Raw genomic sequence first — 24694 nt, 5'->3', positions numbered from 1 at the left:
CAATCTCCACTCAACACACTCCCAACAGACCACGTGCCGCACTACACTCGCCACACTAGACTCACCAATCTCCACTCAACACATACTCCCAACAGACCACGTGCTGCACTACACTCACCACACTACACTCACCAATCTCCACTCAACACATACTCCCAACAGACCACGTGCCGCACTACGCTCACCACACTACACTCACCACACTACACTCACCACACTACACTCACCACACTACACTCACCACACTACACTCAACACACTACACTCACCACATATATGCAAATAAAGTTATCCCTCGCGCGACCCTCTTCAGGAGAGAACGGCCCGCAGAAGCGGATATCGCAGAGTGACTTCTGAGACGCCCTTCACGTGACCCCCCCGCTGGTGCACACGGTAGGGGGGTTCCGCACTCTCTCGCTACAGGCAGATTGATGCTCTCCGCCCCGTGGCAGTTAAACCGAATAAAAAAAATAATTCTCAGATCTGGAATCTTAATCGACTCGAACAGGAATTTATATGGAGAAGCAATCCGAGTTAAATATTAACTCTCGTTACCACTCTCAAACACGAAACGCCTCGCGTTGATGAGATGAAACGGAAGACTTCGAGCTTCGATTCGCCAAACCCTGCACTGTGACCAGCGTGGTGAAGTATGGTCAAATAACGCGCAGGGTTGTACACGGCACGGGAAGGCCTTCATCCAGCAGTGGAATGACAATGGGGGCCGTGAGTCGCTGTTGTTGTTGCCGGTGCACGGCGATGGTTAGCGATGTTGGGGACAGTTGAAGTCACTAAATGAATAGGCAGACGATCCTCCTCCACATCTGACCCCTCCACATCGATCCCTGTCTCCTCGGTCCGTTTAGAAGAGTGGTGCTGGATAAAACCACATTTGAGAATGCGATTTGCAACATTGATGCTTAACCGTGTATCGGTAGTTCAATGTTAAGGTGCAATATTATTGAGGTTGCCGTGTGCTGTTGTGGTCTAGGGACTGCCTAGCCCAAGCTTGTACTTGGTGTTGAGACATCGGCTACGTCATCACCGCTGCTGCTGCTGCTGTTGCCTTCCTGCTCCTCTGTGGTTCCTTCACCTGGCACCTCCGAGTCGCCCCCCCCTCTCTCCCTAAGTCGCCCCCCCCTCTCTCTCACCAAGTCGCCCCCCCCCCTCTCTCACCAAGTCGCCCCCCCCTCTCTCTCACCAAGTCGCCCCCCCCTCTCTCACCAAGTCCCCCCCCCCTCTCTCTCTCCCCAAGTCGCCCCCCCCCTCTCTCACCAAGTCGCCCCCCCTCTCTCACCAAGTCCCCCCCCCTCTCTCTCTCCCCAAGTCGCCCCCCCTCTCTCACCAAGTCGCCCCCCCCCCTCTCTCACCAAGTCGCCCCCCCTCTCTCTCTCCCCAAGTCGCCCCCCCCTCTCTCACCAAGTCGCCCCCCCCCTCTCTCACCAAGTCGCCCCCCCCCCTCTCTCACCAAGTCGCCCCCCCCCTCTCTCACCAAGTCGCCCCCCCCTCTCTCACCAAGTCGCCCCCCCTCTCTCACCAAGTCGCCCCCCCCTCTCTCACCAAGTCGCCCCCCCCCTCTCTCTCTCCCCAAGTCGCCCCCCCCCTCTCTCACCAAGTCGCCCCCCCTCTCTCACCAAGTCGCCCCCCCTCTCTCACCAAGTCGCCCCCCCCCTCTCTCACCAAGTCGCCCCCCCCTCTCTCACCAAGTCGCCCCCCCGCTCTCTCACCAAGTCGCCCCCCCTCTCTCACCAAGTCGCCCCCCCCCTCTCACCAAGTCGCCCCCCCCTCTCTCTCTCCCCAAGTCGCCCCCCCCTCTCTCACCAAGTCGCCCCCCTCTCTCACCAAGTCGCCCCCCCCTCTCTCACCAAGTCGCCCCCCCCCCTCTCTCTCGACTCTCCGAGTCGTCATCGAGGGCCATGTGATGGCGAGTGACAAGTTGACTTTATCAATACCGTTGACACAAAAATGTAATTAAAGATATTAAACTTACTCCTGATGATATTCTGGTAATTTTTGATGTGATTTCTCTATTCACTAAGGTTCCAGTGGACGAATCCCTTAAATTACTTGATACACTAGTAAAGAATACCGGTTTACCAAAAGATATTCCGAAACTTGCTGGCCATTGTTTAAATAACACTTACTTCTTATGGAGAGGGGATTTCTTTAAACAAAAGGAAGGAGCAGCAATGGGTTCTCCTTTATCCCCTGCTATAGCAAATTTGTACATGGAAAACTTTGAAATAAGAGCACTTGCCTCGAGCACATTAAAACCATCCTTTTGGTTTAGATATGTGGATGACACTTTGGTTGTCTGGCCACATGGTAAAGATACACTTAATGATTTTCTAAATCATCTCAATGCACAAAACCCGGCCATCCAGTTCACCATGGAAATGGAGGTGAATAACACACTCCCATTCCTAGATATTTTGCTTGGACATGGCCTAAACGGTAAAATAACACACAGCGTTTACAGAAAGCAAACGCACACTGATGCTTATCTGAATGCAGAATCACATCATCATCCAGCTCAGAAATCCTCTCTTATCAAGATGCTCATACATCGGGCTAAAACAGTGTCAGATGGTGAGAGTCTAGTGAGAGAGATTAAGCACGTTAAAGACACACTACGACAGAATGGCTACAATAATGCTCAAATTAACAGAGCACTGAATGCCAAATCACGATCGCAAAGCAATACTGCTGAAAGCGACCAGATTGTTAAAACAATAAAAATTCCATATATCTCAGGAGTAACTGACAAATTAGCCCGTGTTTTGCAAAAGCAAAACATTACAGTAAGATTTGGTACAGTACACAAAATTCAAAAACTAGTATCTTGCACTAAAGACGCATTACCTAAATTATCAACAGAAGGTGTATATCGGATTAATTGTTTATGTGGCAGCTGCTACATTGGGCAGACGGGACGTAACATCAGTGTAAGACTAAAAGAACATCAGAGAAATATTAAATTATCTCAAACACAACTGTCGGCAGTGGCAGAACATGCTTGTCAACAAGGACACTCAATTGATTTTGACAATGTTGCAGTGGTGTGTAAAACTAATTATTACTGGCAAAGACTAATTAGAGAATCCATTGAAATTGAGAGGAACAAGAATAACTTTAATCGCTCTGACAGCAACAGGCTTAGTGCGGCCTGGAAGCGTATTATTAAATAATACACATTACATTTTGATTAAAGAATTACTAATCTACAACTCATTACTAATCATAACCAATGACTGATTACTAATCGATTATATAATTACAATACCCCCCCTCCGCCTCTAATCACTGCACCTGATATGAGTTAAGTGATGACGTCACCCTGCTGCTCTATATAAAACCGGGAGCAAGCGAGGGCTTTACCATTCTGGCGAATTGCCCGATGATGCTGGATGTATTTACCAGCGAAACGTCGTACTCAAACTGTAAATGTGGATTCACTCTTCAACACACCGGTGGGCTAAAGTAGTGAATTATTTGTCTTTTGTCAACGTGACACCTTTTTTTGCTGATTGGCTGTGTCGGGTGGTGGAGGGTTACGACACATTTATAAATAAACGCGATCTAACCCAAAAACCTTTATTATGGACAAAAATCATCTCTACCCTTGCCGTCGATAACACGGGAGATGTGTTAAGGTGTTTCAAATGCCACACAAGCACACGCCTATTGCAAGGCATCATTAAGTCTGCATTAACTACCACGCATCATCAGACTAGTGGTGAAACATGCAAACAAACTCACTCCGATAACAAATGTAACGCATTGCCTTTGAAACCACACCCTCCTGTAATATTGCCGAAAAGGAGGCAAAGCCGATTGATTTTGTCATCACCTTGATGTTACGGTGAATCCTGTACGTTTTAAATTCGTCTTATTATTTTCAGCGCTTCAAATGGAAGGAACCTCCTCGGAAGAAGATCGCTGACTTTGCCCGCCCACCGGTAACTCCTCCGCCTTTGTTAAACACGACAGCTTCGGGAAAACTTAACCCTAATTTTTGTTTTTGCAACGCAATCAACGGCACGTGGAAGGGAGAGCGGCTCACGATCCTAAGGTCGTGAGTTCGAATCCTGCTTGGGCTGCTTAACTCGGCCAATCGTTGGAATGAATGGCCAATAGCCGGTGCCACGACGTAGTCTTGTTTCGCTATGGGAGGTGGAAACCAGAGAACCCGCAAAGCGAAACCCCACGCAGAGCAGGGCGAGAGAATGCAAACTCCACTCACTCTATACAACAGGGACAGAGAATACAAACTCCACTCACTCACTTTATACAACAGGGCGAGAGAATACAAACTCCACTCACTCTATACAACAGGGCAAGAGAATACAAACTCCACTCACTCACTCTATACAACAGGGACAGAGAATACAAACTCCACTCACTCTATAAAACAGGGCAAGAGAATACAAACTCCACTCACTCACTCTATACAACAGGGACAGAGAATACAAACTCCACTCACTCACTCTATAAAACAGGGCAAGAGAATACAAACTCCACTCACTCTATACAACAGGGACAGAGAATACAAACTCCACTCACTCTATACAACAGGGACAGAGAATACAAACTCCACTCACTCTATACAACAGGGACAGAGAATACAAACTCCACTCACTCACTCTATACAACAGGGACAAAGAATACAAACTCCACTCACTCTATACAACAGGGCAAGAGAATACAAACTCCACTGTCTCACTCTATACAACAGGGCAAGAGAATACAAACTCCACTCTATACAACAGGGCAAGAGAATACAAACTCCACTCATTCACTCTATACAACAGGGCAAGAGAATACAAACTCCACGCACTCTATACAACAGGGCAAGAGAATACAAACTCCACTCACTCTATAAAACAGGGCAAGAGAATACAAACTCCACTCACTCACTCTATACAACAAGGACAGAGAATACAAACTCCACTCACTCTATAAAACAGGGCAAGAAAATACAAACTCCACTCACTCACTCTATACAACAGGGACAGAGAATACAAACTCCACTCACTCACTCTATAAAACAGGGCAAGAGAATACAAACTCCACTCACTCTATACAACAGGGACAGAGAATACAAACTCCACTCACTCTATACAACAGGGGCAGAGAATACAAACTCCACTCACTCTATACAACAGGGACAGAGAATACAAACTCCACTCACTCACTCTATACAACAGGGACAGAGAATACAAACTCCACTCACTCTATACAACAGGGCAAGAGAATACAAACTCCACTGTCTCACTCTATACAACAGGGCAAGAGAATACAAACTCCACTCACTCTATACAACAGGGCAAGAGAATACAAACTCCACTCACTCACTCTATACAACAGGGACAGAGAATACAAACTCCACTCACTCTATAAAACAGGGCAAGAGAATACAAACTCCACTCACTCACTCTATACAACAGGGACAGAGAATACAAACTCCACTCACTCACTCTATAAAACAGGGCAAGAGAATACAAACTCCACTCACTCTATACAACAGGGACAGAGAATACAAACTCCACTCACTCTATACAACAGGGACAGAGAATACAAACTCCACTCACTCACTCTATACAACAGGGACAGAGAATACAAACTCCACTCTATACAACAGGGCAAGAGAATACAAACTCCACTGTCTCACTCTATACAACAGGGCAAGAGAATACAAACTCCACTCACTCTATACAACAGGGCAAGAGAATACAAACTCCACTCACTCACTCTATACAACAGGGCAAGAGAATACAAACTCCACTCACTCTATACAACAGGACAAGAGAATACAAACTCCACTCACTCTATACAACAGGGACAGAGAATACAAACTCCACTCACTCTATAAAACAGGGCAAGAGAATACAAACTCCACTCACTCACTCTATACAACAGGGACAGAGAATACAAACTCCACTCACTCACTCTATAAAACAGGGCAAGAGAATACAAACTCCACTCACTCACTCTATACAACAGGGACAGAGAATACAAACTCCACTCACTCACTCTATAAAACAGGGCAAGAGAATACAAACTCCACTCACTCTATACAACAAGGACAGAGAATACAAACTCCACTCACTCTATACAACAGGGACAGAGAATACAAACTCCACTCACTCTATACAACAGGGACAGAGAATACAAACTCCACTCACTCACTCTATACAACAGGGACAGAGAATACAAACTCCACTCACTCTATACAACAGGGCAAGAGAATACAAACTCCACTGTCTCACTCTATACAACAGGGCAAGAGAATACAAACTCCACTCACTCTATACAACAGGGCAAGAGAATACAAACTCCACTCACTCACTCTATACAACAGGGCAAGAGAATACAAACTCCACTCACTCTATACAACAGGGCAAGAGAATACAAACTCCACTCACTCACTCTATACAACAGGGCAAGAGAATACAAACTCCACTCACTCTATACAACAGGGCAAGAGAATACAAACTCCACTCACTCTATACAACAGGGACAGAGAATACAAACTCCACTCACTCACTCTATACAACAGGGACAGAGAATACAAACTCCACTCACTCTATACAACAGGGCAAGAGAATACAAACTCCACTGACTAACTCTATACAACAGGGCAAGAGAATACAAACTCCACTCACTCTATACAACAGGGCAAGAGAATACAAACTCCACTCACTCTATACAACAGGGCAAGAGAATACAAACTCCACTCATTCACTCTATACAACAGGGCAAGAGAATACAAACTCCACTCACTCACTCTATACAACAGGGCAAGAGAATACAAACTCCACTCACTCTATACAACAGGGACAGAGAATACAAACTCCACTCACTCTATACAACAGGGCAAGAGAATACAAACTCCACTCATTCTATACAACAGGGACAGAGAATACAAACTCCACTCACTCTATACAACAGGGCAAGAGAATACAAACTCCACTCACTCTATACAACAGGGCAAGAGAATACAAACTCCACTCACTCTATACAACAGGGCAAGATAATACAAACTCCACTCACTCACTCTATACAACAGGGCAAGAGAATACAAACTCCACTCTATACAACAGGGCAAGAGAATACAAACTCCACTCACTCACTCTATACAACAGGGCAAGAGAATACAAACTCCACTCATTCACTCTATACAACAGGGCAAGAGAATACAAACTCCACTCACTCTATACAACAGGGCAAGAGAATACAAACTCCTCTGACTCACTCTATACAACAGGGCAAGAGAATACAAACTCCACTCACTCTATACAACAGGGCAAGAGAATACAAACTCCACTCATTCACTCTATACAACAGGGCAAGAGAATACAAACTCCACTCACTCACTCTATACAACAGGGCAAGAGAATACAAACTCCACTCACTCACTCCACACACATAGTCACTTTAAGATGTTTTTTCTTGTTCGTGTTTTAGTTTTTTTGTTTGTTGTGGTTGCACCCGATTCAAGAAGCCAGCGTGGTCAAACCATTTAATTAATGGTACTGGAAGAGGGCGATTGAGATGGTCCGTTTGTGGTTTGATAACTCGACGTTTATGAAACTTTCGTGATGGTAGCGGAGACGTCTGGTGCCTCGTGCGCGTGCGATCGAGAGATTCTATTTCGTTGAAATGTCGGTGATTAATTGAACCCTGAACGACGACAGCAGGAGCACGGAGGAGCGATCTCTCCCGGAGAGGTGCGAGTCGACCGACAGCTCCGACGATGAGGCAGGCTCACGCGCTCCAACGCGGTAAATATCATCATCATTAGCATCATCATCCTCGTGTACGTATGTTGAACTTCTTTCGCACCGTTCCTTGCCAACCGTGCTAATCGGAGGAGCGGCATTTGTGTCGTCATTCATCAACAGCCGCATCATCATCATCATTCACAGCAGCAGCTGTGGCAACAGCAGTAGCATCGTCGTCGTCATCGGCGATGAGCAATTTGTGAACGTGCGGTGACGCTGCCTGGTTGTTTTTGATTGCTGCAGCATCTACTCAGTGGAGGACGCCCAGAAAAAAATCGCAGGTGGACAACAGCAGAAGCTGCAACAGCAGCAGCTGCAACAGCAGCAGCAGCAGCTGCAACAGCTGCAGCAGCCACCCAATACAGTGACCACAAGCGAACAGAGGTGAGAGGGTGTTTGTTGAGGTGTTCACAATGGCCATGCAGAGACTCTGAGCCAGCACCGCTGACGTCCCGGATTCAAGCCCTGGGTGCGTGTCCCTCGCTTCGAGGGGTTCACAATGGCCACGTTTCTTTCATAAGTCGTTTCAGAAATGGGCGCGACTCCGTGTGGCACGGTGCTGTTGCGACGCACGGGCTCGCCGTGCAGCTCGCGGGAAGGTGGAGCGCGTGGTTGAACGCCGCGCGTGGCGGAGGTGGCTCTGACACGGTTTCAATCCCACACGTGCACAGACAATTCAGCTGTCGTGCCCGATCGCTACTTCATTTGCTTGTGAGAATTCTTCTTTAACTCGGTGGCGTGCGAACTGAAACGATCAAGTCCATTGTCCCATTCAGCGCTCGTGCAGCACATGGTCATTTGTTTCGTTTTTCCTCTATCGGGTGGTGGAGGGCTACACAACATAAATCTGTCCGGATCGTTACTCCGTGGACTAACCCGCACACCGACGCTGAATCGTTACTGCCTGTGGTGGTGGGCCTGTGGTGGTGGGCCTGTGGTGGTGGGCCTGTGGTGGTGGGCCTGTGGTGGTGGGCCTGTGGTGGTGGGCCTGTGGTTAGTGGGCGTGTGGTGGTGGTGGTGGGCGTGTGGTGGTGGTGGGCGTGTGGTGGTGGTGGGCGTGTGGTGGTGGTGGGCGTGTGGTGGTGGTGGGCGTGTGGTGGTGGTGGTGGTGGTGATGGGCGTGTGGTGGTGGTGGTGGGCGTGTGGTGGTGGTGGTGGGCGTGTGGTGGTGGGCGTGTGGTGGTGGTGGTGGTGGTGATGGGCGTGTGGTGGTGGTGATGGGCGTGTGGTGGTGGTGATGGGCGTGTGGTGGTGGTGATGGGCGTGTGGTGGTGGTGATGGGCGTGTGGTGGTGGTGATGGGCGTGTGGTGGTGGTGATGGGCGTGTGGTGGTGGTGGGCGTGTGGTGGTGGTGGTGGTGGTGATGGGCGTGTGGTGGTGGTGGTGGGCGTGTGGTGGTGGTGGTGGGCGTGTGGTGGTGGTGGGCGTGTGGTGGTGGTGGTGGTGATGGGCGTGTGGTGGTGGTGATGGGCGTGTGGTGGTGGTGATGGGCGTGTGGTGGTGGTGATGGGCGTGTGGTGGTGGTGATGGGCGTGTGGTGGTGGTGATGGGCGTGTGGTGGTGGTGATGGGCGTGTGGTGGTGGTGATGGGCGTGTGGTGGTGGTGATGGGCGTGTGGTGGTGGTGGGCGTGTGGTGGTGGTGGTGGGCGTGTGGTGGTGGGCGTGTGGTGGTGGTGGTGGGCGTGTGGTGGTGGTGGTGGTGGGCGTGTGGTGGTGGTGGTGGTGGGCGTGTGGTGGTGGTGGTGGTGGGCGTGTGGTGGTGGTGGTGGGCGTGTGGTGGTGGTGGTTGGCAGTGCTGCGCTACCAATCCGGCGACCCGAGTTCGATTCCTGCTCACGGCCACCAACACCGGTGATGATTATCTGAACCGGTCCTGGGCCTCCCTTCCTGTAGTAAACACCACCCCCTCGTGCGCCACAGTGCCAGCCTTCACAGGTGCTACTCGCTAAGGACACTCGCCCCAACAGTCTGTTGAGGCTTTACCGAGGGGGGGGGTCTTTGTTTGGTGTGTGGTGGGCACGTTTTTGTGGCGGGCAGCGCAGAAACGGAGGCCGACGTGGCGGACGGGCAGGAGTCGCGCATCTCTCCCTCCGTGACACGTGCTCGCTTCCACAGGTGACGGCACGCCCGCCACCGCCACCCTGCGGCGTCACCTTTCGGGATCGCGATTCAAATAAAACATCGACGGGACGGTATAGACATCGTTAATGGCGTGCCGTCTGCACTGCTAATATTGTCACCCTAGGTATGTTTTAAACTGACTGTGACTTCATCGTAACCGGTGGCTCGGATCGGTTTACAAACACTCCGCCCGAGCCGAACTTCGTGCTGCAGGGAATTTGTTACTTGACGTCGACTTGCAAGATTGTCTCTTTCCCCGCGTGACGCAGATGTTTTTATGTTCTAACCACTGTTTTCTGTGTCGTTGTACTTTATTTTATGTTTTTAGTTTTTACCTTTTTGGTCATTTGGTAAAACCCACCCAAGTTCGCTCTTGCAAATGGGGATTCCCATTCAGGTCTCTTGAACCCGACTTGACCCGGTTCATCTCCGTTCGTTCCCATCTCGGGCGTGCTCCGTTTCCTCCCGCGCCTTGTCAAGCACTGGTGTTGACTAAAAACATCCCGACTATAGGTCCACAGAGCTCGGGCAGTGGTTGCCGCCGGTGCCGGCTGCCTTGCCGCTCGTGTGCGGGTTTCCCACGCCTCACGCTCTCCCCTCTCCCTCTCTCGGAGTGAACGAGAACTTTGTGCAGCTTCCAATTTAGAGATTATTATTTTTTTATTTGCAAAGTCTGGTCCCATTCATGCAATCAGTTTTGTCTGAACTGTCTAATAGAGTACCTTCTCCCTATCTATATCTTTTGCCCTGCCAGTCTTGTCCATACTGCCTGGGCTCGTCTGTACTGTTACTGTGTCTCCTATGTACTCGTGGTCTGTTGCGTGTGCTGCCGCGTTTCTGCATTTTCAAGAAAATTGTCTCCACTGTTCTGTTCGGTTACATCCATCCCGTTTGACACACAAAGACAAAGATCCTCCGCATAGCCTTAACAGACTGTTGGGGCAAGTGCTGTTAGCGAGCACCCAATGAAGGCCGGCACAACACACGAGAGGGGGTGGGTGGCCAGCACCACAACCGGCTGATTTTTTTCTCCCCAATGACGATGTTTACGCACCGCACCGGGTACTCATTTGAGGCCGAGTCGACCTAGAGGAGGCCCAGGACCGGTGCAGGTAATCGTCACCGGTGTTGGCCGCGAGCGGGAGTCGAACTCGCGTCGCCGGGTTCGTAGCGCAGCGCGACTACCTGGGGCGTCTTTGTCTCCGCCACCCCTTGCCCCGTTTGCTCGCCGCCAGCAGGCCGCCGTCCAAGAGCAGCAGCCTGCCGAGAAGTCTGCTCCCTCCGGGCGGTGCCAGGGGCGGCTCCGACAGGTGCCGTCACGAACGCTCTTCATCTCAACCCGCACCTGCGCCGCACGCACAAAGACAAAGGTTCCCCCGTGCGCTCGCCAAGGCCGGCACGGTGCACGAGGGGGTGGGCGGCCAACTACGCCCGGCCGCCTTTGTCTCCCCGGTGGCGATGTTTGCACACGGCACCGGGTACTCGTTAGAGGCAGAGTCGACCTTAGGGGAGGATGTGGAGCTGATTGGACTTGCCTATGACTGGTACCAGCAGTGCCAAGATCGGCCTCTGTGGAGGTTTGTGAAGGATGCTTTTGGGTCATAGGATGGAGCGACAATGCAGGGCAGAGGAGTAGCACTTGCAACAACGAGCAGAACACCGGGGCGGATAAAACACAGTCGAGGGCACAGGTGGTTGCATTTGGAAGTCATCTCGGTCAACCCAAGGCACCTGCTTGTGTCTGGTGACCTGCCAGCGAGCCTTCGACACTTCACGTAGCCTCAAGGTGCACTTTGCCTGGCACAAAATACCGTCGTGATATCATCACCTCCTCTAGTCTGTTAAGGCTATACGGGGGTCTTTGTTTGTGTGTGTACCTTGTCTGCTGCCATGTGTGTGCCCGTGTGTGTGTGTGTATCCACGTGTCTGTGTCTACCCGTGTCAAATCCCAGCAGCCTGGGCTGTATGTCACTTCTGCGAGTCCTTTAGGCAAGAAACGTGGGGCAAGTTGTAACAGACATCGTTTGGGCTGTTCAGCATCTCTGCACGTGATTGACTTGTCTCGGTAAATCACTCTGTGCATTCCTCGGGGGAGATGTACATTTGTTGGCACGAACTCATCACCAATCGTTTGCATGCAACCACACTGCGAGAGATCTAAATGGAAGATGTTAAACAAATATTAAAATAATATGGCGATGTGATCCCGGGGACAAGCAGGGTTTAGGAGGAGCTGGTGGTGCAGTTGCAACACTAGTGCCTCGCAGGCAGAAGGGCCTGGGCTCGATTCCTGACCAGGGCACCTCTCTCTGTGGAGTTTGTATGTTCTCCCCCTGTCCTGCAGAGTGAGTGAATGTGTGTGTGTGTGGATTTTGTGTGTTCTCCCCCTGTCCTACAGAGTGAGTGAGTGTGTGGCGTTTGTGTGTTCTCCCCCTGTCCTGCAGAGTGAGTGTGTGTGTGGAGTTTGTGTGTTCTCCCCCTGTCCTACTGAGTGAGTGTGTGTGTGGAGTTTGTGTGTTCTACCCCTGTCCTACAGAGTGTGTGTGTGGATGAAACGTCGTGAGAATATTATTGTGTTATTTTATTTTATCAATTTATTATTTTATTCTCATTCTACGTGACTTTACCGAAAGAACCAAAGAAGATGTGTGTGTGGAGTTTGTGTTCTCCCCCTGTCCTACTGAGTGAGTGTATAGAGTTTGTGTGTTCTTCCCCTGTCCTACAGAGTGAGTGAGTGTGTGGAGTTTGTGTGTTCTCCCCCTGTCCTACAGAGTGAGTGTGTGGAGTTTGTCTGTTCTCCCCCTGTCCTACAGAGTGGGTGTGTGTGTGTGGAGTTTGTGTGTTCGACCCCTGTCCTACAGAGTGAGTGTGTGTGTGTGGAGTTTGTGTGTTCTCCCCCTGTCCTACAGAGTGAGTGTGTGTGGAGTTTGTGTGTCTCCCCCTGTCCTACAGAGTGTGTGTGTGGAGTTTGTATGTTCTCCCCCTGTCCTGCAGAGTGAGTGTTTGTGAGTGTGGCGTTTGTGTGTTCTACCCCTGTCCTACAGAGTGTGTGTGGATTTTGTGTGTTCTCCCCCTGTCCTACAGAGTGAGTGAGTGTGTGTGTGGAGTTTGTGTGTTCTACCCCTGTCCTACAGAGTGAGTGAGTGTGTGTGGAGTTTGTGTGTTCTACCCCTGTCCTACAGTGTGTGTGTGTGGAGTTTGTGTGTTCTACCCCTGTCCTACAGTGTGTGTGTGTGGAGTTTGTGTGTTCTCCCCCTGTCCTACTGAGTGAGTGTGTGTGTGGAGTTTGTGTTTCACCCCTGTCCTACAGAGTGAGTGTGTGTGTGGAGTGTGTGTGTTCTACCCCTGTCCTACAGAGTTAATGTGCGTGTGTGTGGAGTTTGTGTTTCACCCCTGTTTTACAGAGTGAGTGAGTGTGTGGAGTTTGTGTGTTCTACCTCTGTCCTGCAGAGTGAGTGAGTGTGTGGAGTTTGTATGTTCTACCCCTGTCCTACAGAGTAAGTGTGTGGAGTTTGTGTGTTCTCCCCCTGTCCTACAGAGTGAGTGTGTGTGTGGAGTTTGTGTTTCACCCCTGTCCTACAGAGTGTGTGAGTGTGTGTGTGTGTGGAGTTTGTGTGTTCTCCCCCTGTCCTACAGAGTGAGTGTGTGGAGTTTGTATGTTCTACCCCTGTCCTGCAGAGTGAGTGTGTGGAGTTTGTATGTTCTACCCCTGTCCTACAGAGTGAGTGAGTGAGTGTGTGGAGTTTGTGTGTTCTCCCTCTGTCCTACAGAGTGAGTGTGTGTGTGTGGAGTTTGTGTGTTCTCCCCCTGTCCTACAGAGTGTGTGTGTGGAGTTTGTGTGTTCTCCCCCTGTCCTACTGAGTGTGTGGAGTTTGTGTGTTCTCCCCCTGTCCTACTGAGTGAGTGAGTGGAGTTTGTATGTTCTACCCCTGTCCTACAGAGTGAGTGTGTGGCGTTTGTGTGTTCTCCCCCTGTCCTGCAGAGTGTGAGTGTGTGGAGTTTGTGTGTTCTACCCCTGTCCTACAGAGTGAGTGTGTGGAGTTTGTATGTTCTACCCCTGTCCTACAGAGTGAGTGTGTGTGTGTGGAGTTTGTATGTTCTCCCCCTGTCCTACAGAGTGTGTGTGTGGAGTTTGTGTGTTCTACCCCTGTCCTACGGTGTGTGTGTGGAATTTGTGTGTTCTACCCCTGTCCTACAGAGTGAGTGAGTGAGTGTGTGGGGTTTGTGTGTTCTCCCCCTGTCCTACAGAGTGAGTGTGTGTGGAGTTTGTGTGTTCTCCCCCTGTCCTACAGAGTGAGTGTGTGTGGAGTTTGTGTATTCTCCCCCTGTCCTACAGAGTGAGTGTGTGTGGAGTTTGTATGTTCTCCCCCTATCCTGCAGAGTGTGTGAGTTGGTGGAGTTTGTATGTTCTCCCCTTGTCCTGTATGGGTTTCCTCCGGCTTCTCCGGTTTCCACCCATAGCTGAAGAATACAAAAAACCTAACGAGTATTGGTCAAATATCCCATTGAAAAAAACGAATACCTGACAATTACTCAATTAGGATCACGTGCAGCAGGGACATCGCCCACGTCTGTGAAAGTTGGCAGCCGCCCCTCGTGAGAGCGAGCATTGAGACCCAGTGAGGCTTCCATGGGTAATCCAATGTGGGACGTTTGTGATCAAAAATAGAGCTTCATAGCTCATCGGATTCCTCCAGTCTAATTATTCTGATTCTGATGATGTTAAAAAAGAAAGTTGTGTTTCTCTGCTTATAGGTGGCAGTTGCTCCGTCCGCCCTCGAGACCAGGAAAAGTGGCAGGTTGTTGATGCTTAACCACAGGAATGACTTTGCGAGGTGGCGTGGCACGTTTATCAACGCAGGGCCCTGGGCTAAGAGCTTTTCTGGACCCCTCTCCGTACTCCCCATTGGGAAGTTGCTCGGGTCTACCTCTGATAGATCTCCTCGGTCCCCTGCCACGGCAATGTGGAATTTCCATCACAGGGCCACCAATGTGCATAACTCGTGGCCCTGGCTCGTTTAATTGGCTTGTGATTCACGATCGTGGACAAAGCCAAAATCGGTTGGTCGTGATTTTGCAGTGCTTGGGGGGGGGGGGGGCAGCGTGTTCCCCATAAATCTATGGAACATGTCTCGACGCGCTGAGGATTTGATTCATAATCACCATTACTATTATTATTATACTTTATTCCATTTACTGCAGCCCACGGCAACACAAACTGGTTTTGTCAGTCATTTGGTCTGGAGGGGGGGGGGGTAGATGATGAGATGCGATGGCAGCAGAGGGGCTACCACACTGGCCTTGCCACCCCAGAGGTCACCGTATCGAACTGAACGATGGTGTAAGGTTCCTAAATCCTCCCACCACCTCTCTCCACCCAGCAGTGTAAATTGGCACACCACAGTCGGCTGTGTGTGGTGGGGTGAAGTGTGAGTCAGCCCACCTCTTCCCAGACATGGATGTACAGTCGACTCTCGTTTATCCGCTTTGCGGATTAGCCGTGCACCAAAGATTTTGACGTAAATTAATAACTCATGAAATTTCCCTTAAGCCCCAAATTAATAATCTAAGAATAGTTGTTCGTTGTTATTCTCGGAAATCCATGTGATCACCCCTACAGTACAGTAGTTGCATATATTTACAACATTGGGTGGAGTTTGATTGATGTTAATTGGCGTGGCTCTGCTGTCATCCACTGAGTGGGTCGAGTCTTCTGGACTTTTTAAATAAAACAAGATCAATACATTCTTTATTACAATTTTGTTTTGTTCGTTAACAAACTAAATTTTCTTGACTTAAACATAATTTATACCTAAATGAGTGCTTTTTGGCAGAGATCCGCAGAAAATGTTTATTTATGGACCATCTGCGATTTTTAATTATCTGTGGCCGTCCTCCCCGTCATTAGCGCGGATAATCGAGAGTCTATATGTTGTACTTCGTTCACACCGTACATAGCCAACCGTGCTCATCAGAGGATCAGAGACAAGCTGATCGGTCTGGATGAGGAGAGCGATGGACAGCGATTCAGCCGGTGGGATGACCTCTCACGGCTCGAGGGGCATCGAAACACCCAACGCCAAATTCACTTCCTGAATCGTTCAGAATCCATCCCTCTTGCTGTACCGCCACACCGTAGCTTGTTGGGTTGTCGAGGGTTGCTCGAATGTCCCCACCATCCGCCACCTCTCTCGCCTACTATTGGCAATGGTTTGGCTACGTATGGTGCGAAAGAAATTCAAGGTACAATAAAGACAATGACAAAGACCCCCTGTATAGCCTGTAACAGACTGTTGGGGACAAGTGCTGTTAGCGAATAGCACCTATGAAGGCCGGCACGGCACACAATGGGGGTGGGTGGTCAACACCACGCCCGGCCGCCTTTGTCTCCCTAGTGGCGATGTCTACACCACCGCACCGCATACTCATTTGAGGCTAAGTCGAAGTAGGGGAGGCCCATGACCAGTTCAGATAGTCGTCACCGGCGTTGGGCATGAGTGGGAATCAAGCTCAAGTTTCCGGGGTCATAGCGCAACGTAGCGCTAACAAGTACACCGCCGCTCCTCCACCTTTGTACAATACAAGCCGCTGGGACACAGGCGCGGGCCGCTGTGTCTGGCGCGTTGACCGACACTGCTGCCCACTGCACTGCAGTAACACCACGGGGGCAGTTCGACTTGGGGATCACGAGGGGGGGCGGGGGGGGTCACATGGGGTCTCACATGGGGTGTCACGTGGGGCCCGAGGAGCCTGTTGGAGTGGCTGGGAGAATCGGCTCGCGAGACATCGTGAAGAGGCTCAGATCGGCGAGATGACGGAGGTGGCAGCAGCAGCAAGAGATTAGAGTGGAGATGAGTCTCAGTCTCAACTCAAAGCTGTATTTAGGACTGTGTTTGTATTTAGTTTGTGGTCCCCCCCCCCCGCACCTCCGCTTAACGTGGTTGGCTACGCACGGTGCAAAAGAAGTTATATATACATACATAGTAGTTACATGTACACACGTTCATTAAACTCGTGGGCTTTCGCAACCAATATTATGAATCGGAAAGTATTTTGGGTTAGCTCGCGTAAATTTAATTGTCGTAAATCCACCTCCACCCGACACAACCAACTAGTACGGTTTGTCACGTGAACAAAACGTGCCAATTCGTTACTGCTTCAGCACACCGGTGTGTTGGAGAGTAAACCCACAACAACATATCCAATTTGAGTTAACGACGTTTCTATGGCGATTAACAACAACAACCAGCCTCATTGCACGTCATAAACCATTAAACCGGTTGCCGTTTCTGAAGTGGAATTTTAATCACGAAGGCACCGGATGCTTTCGTTTCTCATTTTAAACGGGAAAAAGTTCACGTGCACTCACGCCATTTTTTGAGGTGAGCGACCTCCTTTAGAGGGCAGCACGAGAGGGGGTTTACATCTTCATGGTACTGACCACACAACTCCTTCCCTCCTCTCCCCTGCCTGCCTCCTCTTTCCCCACCTCCCCCTCCCCTGTCCTGCCTCCCTCCCTTCCCTCCCCACCTCCCTCTGTGTGTTGTGATGCAGCCCCGATGCCGATGTGGTCATCCAGAAGAGGAGCACCAGCGTCCTGTCATCGTCATCGGCGACGCCTCCGGCTCATGGGTAAGACGCAGCAGCTCCTCACTGCGTCGGGGCCACGTGCCGCTCACTCGCGTGGTGGTCGTGGTGGTCGTGGTGGACGCCAGTCGGAGAGGAACCAGAGAGGAACCAGAGAGGAACCAGAGAGGAACCAGAGAGGAACCAGAGAGGAACCAGAGAGGTACCAGAGAGGTACCAGAGAGGAACCAGAGAGGTACCAGAGAGGTCTGGTGCCGTGTGGGGAGACGCCCCCCCCCCCCCATACCAATTCTGCCAGAGCAACTCGATGTAGCTCTTCGATTCTGGCTCGTACACTCCCCACTGCCTTCCCTTCCCCTGCTGGGAGAGAGATACACGCAGAACTGGACTGGAGTGTAAACTCCAGGTTTAAACACCAGGTGTAAACTTCAGGTGTAAACACCAGGTGTAAACACCAGGTGTAAACACCAGGTGTAAACTTCAGGTGTAAACACCAGGTGTAAACTTCAGGTGTAAACACCAGGTGTAAACACCAGGTGTAAACTTCAGGTGTAAACACCAGGTGTAAACTTCAGGTGTAAACACCAGGTGTAAACTTCAGATTTAAACACCAGGTGTAAACGCCAGGTGTAAACGCCAGGTGTAAAAGCCAGGTGTAAACGCCAGGTTTAATCACCAGGTGTAAACTTCAGGTGTAAACTTCAGGTGTAAACACCAGGTGTAAACACCAGGTGTAAACACCAGGTGTAAACACCAGGTTTAATCACCAGGTGTAAACTTCAGGTGTAAACTTCAGGTGTAAACACCAGGTGTAAACACCAGGTGTAAACACCAGGTGTAAACTCCAGGTTTAATCACCAGGTGTAAACTTCAGGTGTAAACTTCAGGTGTAAACACCAGGTGTAAACACCAGGTGTAAACACCAGGTGTAAACTCCAGGTTTAATCACCAGGTGTAAACTTCAGGTGTAAACTTCAGGTGTAAACACCAGGTGTAAACACCAGGTTTAATCACCAGGTGTAAACTTCAGGTGTAAACACCAGGTGTAAACACCAGGTGTAAACACCAGGTTTAATCACCAGGTGTAAACTTCAGGTGTAAACTTCAGGTGTAAACACCAGGTGTAAACACCAGGTGTAAACACCAGGTTTAATCACCAGGTGTAAACTTCAGGTGTAAACACCAGGTGTAAACACCAGGTGTAAACACCAGGTTTAATCACCAGGTGTAAACTTCAGGTGTAAACTTCAGGTGTAAACACCAGGTGTAAACACCAGGTGTAAACACCAGGTGTAAACTCCAGGTTTAATCACCAGGTGTAAACTTCAGGTGTAAACTTCAGGTGTAAACACCAGGTGTAAACACCAGGTGTAAACTCCAGGTTTAATCACCAGGTGTAAACTTCAGGTGTAAACTTCAGGTTTAAACACCAGGTGTAAACTTCAGGTGTAAACACCAGGTGTAAACTCCAGGTTTAATCACCAGGTGTAAACTTCAGGTGTAAACTCCAGGTTTAAACACCAGGTGTAAACTTCAGGTTTAAACACCAGGTGTAAACACCAGGTGTAAACTTCAGGTGTAAACACCAGGTGTAAACACCAGGTGTAAACTCCAGGTTTAATCACCAGGTGTAAACTTCAGGTGTAAACTTCAGGTTTAAACACCAGGTGTAAACTTCAGGTGTAAACACCAGGTGTAAACTCCAGGTTTAATCACCAGGTGTAAACTTCAGGTGTAAACTCTAGGTTTAAACACCAGGTGTAAACTTCAGGTTTAAACACCAGGTGTAAACACCAGGTGTAAACTTCAGGTGTAAACACCAGGTGTAAACACCAGGTGTAAACTCCAGGTTTAATCACCAGGTGTAAACTTCAGGTGTAAACTTCAGGTTTAAACACCAGGTGTAAACTTCAGGTGTAAACACCAGGTGTAAACTCCAGGTTTAATCACCAGGTGTAAACTTCAGGTGTAAACTCCAGGTTTAAACACCAGGTGTAAACACCAGGTGTAAACTTCAGGTGTAAACACCAGGTGTAAACACCAGGTGTAAACACCAGGTTTAAACACCGGGTGTAAACTCCGGGTGTAAACTCCACTATCAGAGCTCCAGTGAGGCGGTGGACGCATACAAGGTGACTAATATCACGCTCATTTCCCCGGCGTGGCAGTGTGTGGGGAGTGGGAAAAGTTGTCCTTGTTAACCCCCCCCCCCCCCTTTCCCCCGTGTCCACCCAGCATCGCAAAATAGGTACACTGCAGTCGATCGGGCTGGCTGCACGTGGTGGGGTAAAGTGTGGGGACTCACAACCCCTTTCCAGAAACGTCTGGCTGGTGTGCGAGAGTCCAGGAGAACCCCTCTTAACGACGGCAATTGGTTCCACGAAACCGGTCGTTAAGTGATTTAGTCGTTAAGTGATTATAGGAAATACACGTTAAAGGCTTAATTCGTTCCGATAGCATCAAAAGTTACCATTTTTCACTCAAAAAACGTACATTATAATATTTAAACAATGGATATTAATACATAAAGATGCTAATAACATTATAAACAGAATATTAAAATAAACACGGTTAATCAATGCATTCATTCATATTTACTGTACCTACAACAGCCCATCATTAACATGGGAATGGTCAGTAAGCGAACATATTGGGCTCTATGGAGGCACTACACTACTATACTATACACTACACTACTATACACTACACATTGGGCTCTATGGAGGGCCCATAGTTAAGTGATTCGTCGTTAACAGGGGTGGCCGTTAAGAGGGGTTCTACCGTAGACTAAAATTCTACTTCCAGAGCTCCCTCAAGTGAAGGCCGCTTCTGCCAGCAGTGGCACGAGCGATCGAGCGGTGGCAGGAGCTGCGCCTTTTGCTGCTATTTAACATCGACCTGGCGGTTGGCGAGCGAGGCTTGCTATGATGAAGGGGGGGGGTCAAGTGTGCGGTCACAACTCGGCCGGATACCGACTCGGAAAATCAGGTGTTTTGTCGAGAAACAATTTCCATTATGTTGGTCAGTGGCGACCCAAGCAGCTCCGAGGTCAGAAATGCTGAGATGCTGAGTTCGTATCCAGGTTTAAGCCACTGGATTCTCAAGAGCAATGGGTTGATGGTCTCAGCCTGGCCACCATTGACTTTCACACAGACCCATATACTTTATATATTAGAGGACCCACAGACTCAAATATAGAGACCCCGTAGACTTGCGTAGAGCCTAGGGGGTGGTTAAACTGGGCATCCATGAGTGTCTTTCCCTTTACAAAGTCCCTACAGACTTACATGGACATCTATAGAGCTGCACAAACCTGCATAGAGACCCATTGACTCACAAAGAGAAGGATAGATTCACAAAGGTACACATGCCCTCGCACGCAAGGGCCGAGAGGCTCACGTGGGCTGAGCTGTGATTCAACGCTGTTGTCATGGGGAATTTGTTGATGGTCTCAGTCTGGCAGCCAACGACTGCAACAAACAAAATAACATCGCGTTGGGTGGGGGAGGGTCGTGGCACAGTGGTAAAAATTGCACCTCACGGTGAAAAGGCCTGGGTTCTATTCCCGACTCGGGAGTTTGTATTCTCTCCCCTGTTCTGCTCTGGGTTTCCTTGGGGGTTACAAAAACTGGTGAGCAATGGACAGTGCTGAAATGGCAACATTACAGCCAGTTATGACTTAAACTGGTTGATAACGTCCTTGCAGTGATTGCTCAGTTTGTACCTATCTTCTCGGTTAAAATTGTCTGTATATATGGATGGCTTGTTGATAACCCCCCCATCACATTAACATAACCTTCTCCGGCCTACATGTGGGCAGCCTACCGTTTTGAATCCCTGACATTAACATAAGCTCCTCTGCCCATGCTCCCCCAGGCTCCTTGTGCCCCGCCCACTCCATTCTGACACTTGGGCTATGCCTATTTTATACCTTTTATCAAGGGTTTGCCTTTAGAGACTAACCCCTCTTTCTTCTCCACCTGATGACGACCACTTGTGTTGTGATCGAAACGTCATAGTTTTTTGTTATTTTCCTTAAACCTATCTACGTGACTTTACCGAAAGACCCAAAGAATATTAATTCCTGCAGTCACGAAAGCTTTAAGTCAATATTATTAATAAAATCGTGTTCTGCTCGCAGTATTTGGGTTTATAAGTGTAACATTTGAGCAGCAAATGTGGCTGGTTAATTTAGCAGCTGATTTGTATGTTGGACTATGTATGTTGAGCTTATTTTGGACTGTACATAGTCAATCGTGCTAATTGGAGGTGCAGGGGGAAGGACAACAAACTAAACACAAAAAGCAATTTTAAAGAAATTAGTTTGTAAATCTAGATGATTTAAAAGTGCACAGTCTCCCATTGGCTTCCAAATATAGGAAGTAAGCGCGTTCCAGTCGGGCCGCAGAAGCGTATCCGAAAACGCCGCGCGATGTGGTGACGACCGTCTTTTGTTCGACGGCTGAGCCAAAAGCCGCTGCTGCTGCAAGGATGATGACCGGAGTTCATGTGACGACAGGTTACGAGATCAGCAAAGGTGTTGTGCTTTCCTTTCAGAGCTCAGGATGTCGGCGAGCAGTCAGGGAAGCCCAAGGACAACGCCTGGTAATGAAGCCCACCGAGGCACTCCTAAAGACAATCTCTACCCTTGCGGGCAATAATACACACGAGGTGTTTTTGGATGTTTCAAACGCCAAATAGACACGCGCCTTTTGCAAGGCATCATCAAGTCTGCATTAACCACACACATCATCATGCTTTGTGGTGTAACATGCAAACAAATTCGCTCTGATAATTGTAACGCATTGTCTTTGAGACCGATCTTTGAAACCGATGGAACATGTTAACACCCTCCTGTGTTATTGCCGATTCTTTTTTTTATCATCACTTTGATACTGGCCAAGAAGATATAACTATTCAATTCCCGAGCTATTAACACTTTGATATTTGTTTTGCCTCTATGCCGTTCGCGTTTTAGGATTGTTCACTGGTGGTCTAACACCGGTGGTGAGACGCAGCCATAGAGGAGGCTGCAGCCTTGCTGTAGGCCAATCGGTTTTCATGACAATGCATTACGTTATTATGAAAGCGCGTTTGTTTGCATGTTTTACCATGAGCATGATGTGTGGTTAATATCGACTTGAAACATCTGAAAACACCACCTGTGTTATTGCCATAAAGGGTTTGGCCGTTTGTTCTTATTTATCAAAACTTAACGCACAATTGGAGCTGGGCCAATCGGTGGCTTAAGTAGATCGATCGACAAGGAAGTTCGGCAACGAGGATGGCCACCTCGCAAACAGTCTGGGGAGGTTACGTAGGTGGGGACACCTTTATCTTTGTCTTTATCCCCGTGTGGTTTTGGGGCACCAGGAGCAACGCCTGGCGGAAGTGCTCGCGTTGCGGCTCGTCGCTCGGGAAGCGCACGGCCTTCATCCTCGAGTACCTGGGCCTCTACTACCACGAGGAGTGCTTCAAGGTGCTTGCAGGCAACACTCAGAGGCACTAACACACAGAGACTAACACACAGGGACACACACACGGGCACCATCACATGGGCACAAACACAACGACTCGCATCAATACTTGCTCTCACAGACACACGGACAACACTCACATCAACACTCGCATACACAGACATTTACAGACTCGCATCAACACCACTCGTTCCTTGAAGGACAGTTATAGGTGTGGTACTACAAGTAACATTTTTTGATGGAATTAAAGAGTGCTTTGTGATCACGAGCTACTGAGGCAGTTTCCAACTCGCTCATTCTTGCAACACCGTGCAGCTTCCTGAAACTCCGAGTGAAGGTTGCAGGTAAGCCTGCTAATTTTTAGACATGGAATGTTGCAGATGGTGGGAATGGGCCCGTCACTTTCTATCGGCTCGCCGGAACACCACTTCTATTAGTCATGGTTTCTGTGGAGGTCTCGACTACATTCCCAATGCAGTCATAGCAACTGCATGAGCCACAGTCCTGAACCAATTTTTTTCCTCTTGGCATCTGGAGGTGGGGGGGGGGGCGATACTAACTCCAGCTACAAGTAATGGTGAAATTCTCACTTGCACCCACCACCGGAGTAGAAAGAATCGCAGGTGCATCTTACAGATGTCAAGCCAATGGTCATTGGGCAGATCGGCTCCAAGGTCGGTCCCATTGTCAAGGACATGGGCCCGCATATCGCTGTTCCATCGCTATGTAGTTCAGCAGATGTTCTCGCTTGGACCTGGCATGCATCAATGATGTTGCGTGGATGTGCCGATGCCGGAACGGCATGTTGGTGATTACAAGCCCATTGCCTGCACAGATCTAGCAGCCTCCTAGCACTATTGGGCCGATCTGACCCATGCCTTTCAATCATGCCAGCCCAGGTGCCTGTATTATGACCCACTCAAGCATTAACATCACTCAACAGGATGACTCTATCCCAAGGGGCCAGTTTAGCAAGCACCTGGGACAGGCGGTCACAGAAGGCATCTGACTCGTGAGACCTTGCCTGCATCCCTCCACTGATGCTCATCTTCAGTTGGGGCACAAGCCACCACTAACCCCCATTCCTCAACTCCTGCTGATTGGGAGGCAAGCCCACAGTAGCCGGGACTCGCAGCTTTCCGCACCTCACTGCTACGCTTCCATGCCCCCCTTTCATTATTTTGTTGAAAAGCAACGCCACTCCCTGTTGTTGGGTTGTTTTCTTACCAGAGGTGGAGGTCTGTCCACCCCTCATGATGACTGGTGCCAGAACCGGTTCACCGTACCTCCTGTTGTATTCCAAAACTGGGCATTGTATTTAATCACATTACCTTCGACGTAAAGTGAGTTGTCTTTTTCTCGGCAACATTGGTTCAACACGGGCAAACTCTGGACCAGTTTCGACATTCAGTGTCTCATCAGCAGTCAGGCTTGCCCAAACCGTTGCTAGTGAACAACCAGTTATTTTAAGGCAAGAACATATCAAAACCAGAGTTGTTCCAGCTGAACCAATGCTGCTGAAAAAATGCACTCCCAGAAGGCCATGTGGCTGTAAGGATGTGTCAAAGTACCCTCATGCAGAGGCACAACTGCAGGAAGGAGACTTGTCTGCTTATTTATTTTGATATACAGTGGGTCCCTTGGTTTACGGTACCATCGATTAGATATTTCGATTCACGGTCTGCCTCCCAAAGGGTCCCATTGTTTCTTTTAACGATACATTT

General features: G+C 49.3%; 1 protein-coding gene across 4 annotated transcripts in view; it reads left to right on the top strand.

Annotated features, from left to right (window-relative positions):
- Positions 1 to 24694, top strand: part of LOC116955668 (uncharacterized) — a 37974-nt gene that overhangs the window by 7933 nt on the left and 5347 nt on the right. For 2 of the 4 annotated variants that reach the window (XM_032976892.2, XM_032976891.2), the window contains exons 4-11: positions 3903 to 3959; positions 7698 to 7784; positions 8028 to 8168; positions 9823 to 9900; positions 11145 to 11216; positions 17461 to 17538; positions 22051 to 22098; positions 22867 to 22972. In XM_032976892.2, coding sequence (XP_032832783.2) covers positions 3903 to 3959; positions 7698 to 7784; positions 8028 to 8168; positions 9823 to 9900; positions 11145 to 11216; positions 17461 to 17538; positions 22051 to 22098; positions 22867 to 22972 — 667 coding nt within the window. Of the gene's footprint in view, positions 1 to 3902; positions 3960 to 7697; positions 7785 to 8027; positions 8169 to 9822; positions 9901 to 11141; positions 11217 to 17460; positions 17539 to 22050; positions 22099 to 22866; positions 22973 to 24694 lie in introns of all 4 variants that reach the window. The other 2 variants (XM_032976894.2, XM_032976893.2) reach the window with 2 other exon arrangements.

This window comes from Petromyzon marinus, chromosome 61 (assembly GCF_048934315.1).
Source record: "Petromyzon marinus isolate PM22_M1 ecotype Great Lakes invasive population chromosome 61, UKy_Petmar_22M1.pri1.0, whole genome shotgun sequence".
NCBI lineage: Eukaryota > Metazoa > Chordata > Hyperoartia > Petromyzontiformes > Petromyzontidae > Petromyzon > Petromyzon marinus.
The sequence above is the reverse complement of the archived record's forward strand: the minus strand, read 5'-3'. Positions and strand labels throughout refer to the sequence as shown.